Source organism: Ylistrum balloti, unplaced genomic scaffold (genome assembly GCF_031769215.1).
Source record: "Ylistrum balloti isolate Yb309-2 unplaced genomic scaffold, AGI_CSIRO_Ybal_v1 Utg370612, whole genome shotgun sequence".
In the NCBI taxonomy this organism is placed as follows: Eukaryota; Metazoa; Mollusca; class Bivalvia; order Pectinida; family Pectinidae; genus Ylistrum; species Ylistrum balloti.
The window spans coordinates 1,689,770-1,696,679 of NW_026782376.1; the positions used below are offsets into that span (position 1 = coordinate 1,689,770).

Genomic DNA, 6,910 nt, shown 5'->3' on the forward strand with positions numbered 1-6,910 from the left:
ACATGGCCAAACGCCATGGTTTCAAAACAGGCTCCTAATTCTCCAAAGAACTTTGGTATCCAAGGATCCGTATTCTCCAAGGAGCTTTGGTATCTATGTATCCTAATTCTCCAAGGAGCTTTGGTATCTATGTATCCTAATTCTCCAAGGAGCTTTGGTATCTATGTATCCTAATTCGGTATTGGGTCAGAACAATAATATAGGTACTTAAAATGCACGTGCTCGTTACATGGTCTTACAACATCATCTATGAAATGAATTTAGTTGGTTTGAACCAAGATCAACCAGACGTTTTTACTGTAGCTTTCCATGAGTTTCTTCCCTTTATTTAACTCTATATGATAGGTTCTTTTATCAATAGAAAACATTAAACCACGATGCAGACTGGATTTTAACAGCGAATAATTAAGGTAAAGTCGACACAGCGAGAATGAGAAATTACCCTAACTGACCACCCTAGCTCCTCGCTGTTACTTCAAGTCGACAAATCGAGATTGTGACGACGCGACGGCGACAGAGCAATAATTCAACGGCACCAGCATCTTCTGCTTCATCGACGACACCAGTCAAGTAAACTGGTCAATCCGAGTAAGTAATATCACGGGACCAAATAGGGACACGGTAACCAGCAATGGAACCATCATGTATGCTAATGAGTACCAAACGAGTCTTCTTATCCCCATATCTCCCATTGACATTAATATAACATCCGTAAAACGAGCCAGCAATAACACATCGTTTAAATCTGTTAATAGTAAGTTTAGTCTGTAATTAATTATCTGAATCATTGTAATACGGATTCCTGATAAGCTGGTATTTCCTCTTTCGAAAGATTGGATAATGTATAAGACATGTAGGTAGTGCTTCCTATGTCAATGAGCAATCGTAGTTTCCTTTTTTTATGAGAGAAATATAATAATGTCTGCATATAAGGATCAAGTTAATATATACCTTGTCTGTAGACACTAAAATACATTATGTAATCCAGAAGTGTTGGTTTAACTTCAGGATCTAGGCCATTTGCTAGTAATCTTAAAATGATTATTTATTCGTTCAAATTACATAAATATGCTGGTAAGTATGCTAAGAACGATTTGCTATGGTCAATCATTACCAAATCAATCTTTATCATTGTGTTATCATTAGACAAAAAATCACTGATATATGATACAGTCTTCAAAAAATACCTGGATATGCGGTTTTGAATCTCCACGTAGACTACACCAGCATCCGGCATTCAAGCTTGGACATCCGCTCGATGACCACTCGTGGTACATGTGCAAGCGACCACAGGCTGGCGTATGAGACCAGCTTCCACTAGATTCATGATGGGATGAGGCTGTTATGGCCGAGTCGGGGACTCCCTGGGGTCCAGATACAAGGTAATCCCAACAATCCATCTCTCCCCAGCATTGTGTGAGAACTGAAATGGGTTAGGTAACAATTCATGGGGGTATATATGAATTTATGAAACGGTGCGAAATTTGGGTACAACATTCCACTTATTATCACGAACACAAATTTACAAATTTACATCTTTTTACCATGACAATGTCAGAACCATTCTAGGTTGGAACTCAGACTATCCTCGACATACAGGAATTCTGAATTCTATTAATGGGGATAAACATCAAATGAAATTTGCAGAAATAGAATAACCATTAATAAAAATTTTGAATGATTCTTGAGATGATTTATGAATGTATAGCCAAACAAGCATGATGTTATAGGTACAATGTATTACTATCAAATAAAGATAGGGAAATCACGAAAAAAACTACCATGATTATTGTCGTTATGTCGTTTTTAAAGACTTCAAAGTTATTGCCTTAAAAATGATTCGATTAATTGGAATCTCTTCCAACATTCCAGCATTTAGAATAAACAACAAAAATCGTTTATGTAATACAACGTCTCCACGAACGCATTTAGCCACCAAATCTTAAACAAGTTCAAATTGCTGGTAACTCTGCTACTAGTAGACTTAATGGATACTATGTTATGTACGAAATCAAATGCCAATGAAACGCTCTTCCAATTTATTTATTTCAGACAAGCCATGCAATTCAAGCCTTGCGAGCACGTATAATAGGATAGTTAAATTGTCTGATTATTTTCATTTCATAGAACATGCAGCCAGTAGTACCTAATCATTAGAAAAAATCCCTCTCAGGAACATATAGTTTTCACAGCAAAAAAGATTTATTCGCCATGATTTTTATCACGATTTTCCGAAGATAAGTAGGCTTCAAATAAGAATAGTCATAGAGAGCGCATGTCCGTATCAGCGTCTGTGATGATATCCCAAGCTAAATATTGAAAATAGACTGATACGTATTGATTACCAACTGATAAACAGATTCGGACATTCGAACATAGAGCTCATCAAAACAAAAACAAACCGATATGCTGACAGAATCAAAAGTAATATCGATGAAACTGTGGCAAAATATGCTTTAAAAAGGTTACATTTCGCCTACTGAAAAAATATACTTCGGAGTAAGATACCTCTACGTCAATTTTGGTCAAACCAAGTTAGTAACGTCATGTTCCCAAGAGAACCAGGTTCACAACAATGGAACAACCAAGCATACTAACCAGCAACGCCACATTAAAAAAATCCAAGTGATATCATTATGACAACCACAACACTGCCACATAATCATCGAAATAGTTGGAGGAGGTTGGATTTTCTCAGTCATTCCCATTAGTATTAATAATTTAGGCTCTAAGCCTCGAGTCTTAATCTGTATGATACAGTTTGATCATTTCACTCGCATTGAAGCGTTCATGAAAATTGAAAAAAAAATACACATGGGGTAATATAGTGCTAACAGGGGATACAAGATTGTGATTTGGTTCAAAAAAATACCTGTTGTATTTATATCTATTTCTTAAAATTGCAATATTGAAATGACCTTTATCAAATGCCTTTTTAGATATTGCTGAAAATTATCATAGCAAACCACTATTCATAAACTCATTTGATAACATTTTGTAAGTTAAACGTTTCAAATATAACATCATGGAAAACCTAATAACATCTCCTCATAACTGCTTATTGTCGAGGAAAATCTGTTTCGACCGTTAAAATATGTTATATTCTATTACTGTGGTCTAAATCTGAACTGAAAGGTGCTGTTCACTTGAGTGATTTTGTACACTCTTTATCAACCTGCATCTCTCGCAATTTTGTGTTGTGATTTTCTATATCAGGTTGATATGAGCAAGCACCAGTGAATAACTTAATCCCTCTCTATCTTCGGAATATATGCCAATATGCAAGCTTCAAAATGCGTCTTTTCACTTCAGTAAAATTATTATACTTTTCTTCTACAAATCGATAACAACATAGATATAAGCATTTTATTGGTGTGCTGGTATGTTACATGTATAATTAGAAATGTAAAAATATTCAAGTTTCCGTGTAATCGTTCAAACAAATTTACACCCGTACAGATAAATGAATTTATGAAATGGTAATATGAAAAGAAAATTTGATAACCCCCTCCCTACACTCATATCAAACACTAACCCAACTCCAACTCCTCCACAATCATACCAAACACTTACCCCATCCCAACTCCCACCCCAACACACCAAACACTTACCCCACTCCAATTCCCCTACCTTCACACTCACACCAAACACTTCCCTCACTCCAACTCCTCTACACCCACACCCACACCAAACACTTACCCCAACCCAACTCCTCCACACCCACACCCACACCCACACCAAACAATTACCCCACTCCGATTCCCCTACCTCCACACTCACATCAAACACTTACCCCACCCCAACTCCTCCACACCCACACCAAACACTTCCCCCACCCCAACTCCTCCACACCCACACCAAACACTTACCCCACCCCAACTCCTCCACACCCACACCAAACACTTCCCCCACCCCAACTCCCCCACAACCACACCAAACACTTCCCCCACCCCAACTCCCCCACAACCACACCAAACACTTCGCCTACTCCAACTCCTCTTCACCCACACCAAACACCCGACTCCTCTACCTCCACACCAAACACTGCCCCCCACTCCAACACCCCTACCTCCACACCCACACCTAACAGTGCTCCCACCCCAACTCCTCTACACCCACACCCACACCAAACACTTCCCCCACCCAAAATCCTCCACACCCACACCAAACACTTACCCCACCCCAACTCCTCCACACCCACACCCACACCAAACACTTACCCCACCCCAACTCCTCCATACCCACACTCACACCAAACACTTACCCCACCCAAACTCCTCCATACCCACACCCACACCAAACGCTTACCCCACCCCAACTCCTCCACACCCACACCCACACCAAACACTTCCCCCACCCCAACTCCTCTACACTCACACCAAACACTTACCCCACCCCAACTCCTCCACAGCCACACTCACAAAACACACTTCCCCACCACAACTCCTCTACACTCACACCCACACCAAACACTTCCCCCACCCCAACTCCTCCATACCCACACCCACACCAAACACTTTCCCCACCCCAACTCCTCTACACTCACACCACACACTTCCTCCACTCCAACATCTCTACACCCACACCAAACACTTCCCCCACTCCGATTCCCCTACCTCCACAACCACACCAAACACTTCCCCCACCCCAACTCCTCTTCACCCACACCAAATGCTTCCCCCACTCCAACTCCCCTACCTCCACACCAAACACTGCCCCCCACTCCAACACCCCTACCTCCACACCCACACCTAACAGTGCTCCCACCCCAACTCCTCTACACCCACACCCACACCAAACACTTCCCCCACCCAAAATCCTCCACACCCACACCCACACCAAACACTTCCCCCACCCCAACCAAACACTTCCCCACTCCAACTCCTCTACACCCACACCCACACTAAACACTTACCCCATCCCCAACCCCTCTACACTCACACCCACACCAAACACTTCCCCCACCCCAACTCCTCTACACTCACACCAAACACTTCCCCCACCCCAACTCCTCCACACCCACACCCACACCAAACACACCCCACCCCAACTCCTCTACACCCACACCCACACCAAACACTTACCCCACCCCAACTCCTCCACACCTACACCCACACCAAACACTTACCCCACCTCAATCCCTCCACACCCACACCCACACCAAACACTTCCCCCACCCCAACTCCTCTACACTCACACCAAACACTTACCCCACCCAACTCCTCCACAGCCACACTCACACCAAACACTTACCCCACCCAACTCCTCCACAGCCACACTCACACCACACACTTCCCCCACCCCAACTCCTCTACACTCACACCCACACCAAACACTTCCCCCACCCAAACTCCTCTACACTCACACCACACACTTCCTCCACTCCAACTACTCTACACCTACACCCACACCAAACACTTCCCCCAACTCCGATTCCCCTACCTCCATACTCACACCAAACACTTCCCCCTACCCAACTCCCCTACCTCCACACCCACACCAAACACTGCCCTCACTCCAACGCCTCTACACCCACACCCACACCAAACACTTACCCCATCCCAACTCCTCCACACCCACACCCACACCAAACACTTCCCCCATCCCAACTCCTCTACACTCACACACAACACTTACCCCACCCCAACTTCTCCACACCCACACCACACACTTCCCCCACCCCAACTCCTCTACACTCACACCCACACCAAACACTTCCCCCACCCCAACTCCTCTACACCCACACCCACACCAAACACTTCCCCAACCCCAACTTCTCTACACTCACACCACGCACCTTCTCCACTCCAACTTCTCTACACCCACACCAAACACTTCCCCCACTCCGATTCCCCTACCTCCACACTCACACCAAACACTTCCCCAACCCCAACTCCCCCACAACCACAACTACACCAAACGCTTACCCCACCCCAACTCCCCCACAACCACACCAAATGCTTCCCCCACTCCAACTCCCTTACCTCCACACCAAACACTGCCCCTACTCCAACTCCCCTACCTCCACACCCACACCAAACACTGTCCCTACTCCAACGCCTCTACACCCACATCCACACCAAACACTGTCCCCACAGCAACTCCCTACCTCCACAGCCACACCAAACACTGCCCCCACTCCAACGCCTCTACACCTACACCCACACCAAACACTGCCCCCACTCCAACTCCCCTACCTCCACACCCACACCAAACACTGCCCCCTCCCCTTACTCCCTAAATCTTACTTACATTGTGACACTGACACGGCAGCCAATAACAGGAGACACTTCCCCATCTCATCTCCCTGCTGCCGATTCCTTGGGAACTAAGAAGACTTTGTCTACAAAATCTAATTCTCGGATCGTCACTATGTCACAGTTTGATCCGTAATCCATAATCTGTAATTAATAATTTATGTTTTTTAACTGGTGCGTGCTATGGAAGACCTATTTAATGTTCAACTTACTACATGTCTAATCGTTAAACAATCCTTAACAATATATATATATATGGGTACACCTTCCAACGTCAGCCAAACGTTTTAAAAATGGTATAATAAATACATAGTATATCATTTAAAACACCTTAATTCCAATCACAAATCCAGTCATATTAGCCTTGTTGGATAATACTTTGCAAAGACGTTATGCTGCTTAAAATATTTTCGTGTAAATCATCAACTAACAGATAAAATCTTGACATAGCGTTTCAAATGATGCAAGTTAATGAAAATTAAAATAAACATTAACGGTAATCATAGTGATCTCATATAGAACTGAAGCTAGACGTGTGTCATGCTCGTTAGTTAGCCTGTTGGTTGCGTTGTTGTATACATTGTTCTCATTTGAGAACGTGACATTATTTATTTGTGAATTCATTTGAATTTACATGGCGGACGTCGTGAATG

At 43.5% G+C, this 6,910-nt stretch overlaps 1 protein-coding gene across 1 annotated transcript; it reads left to right on the forward strand.

Annotated features, from left to right (window-relative positions):
• Window positions 1-2,406: 2,406 nt before the first annotated feature.
• Window positions 2,407-6,241, forward strand: LOC132556977 (mucin-2-like). Its single transcript, XM_060221441.1, has 2 exons — window positions 2,407-2,424; window positions 4,091-6,241. The coding sequence occupies exons 1-2, from the start codon at window positions 2,407-2,409 to the stop codon at window positions 6,239-6,241; spliced, it is 2,169 nt and encodes a 722-aa protein (XP_060077424.1).
• The last annotated feature ends 669 nt before the right edge of the window (window positions 6,242-6,910 follow it).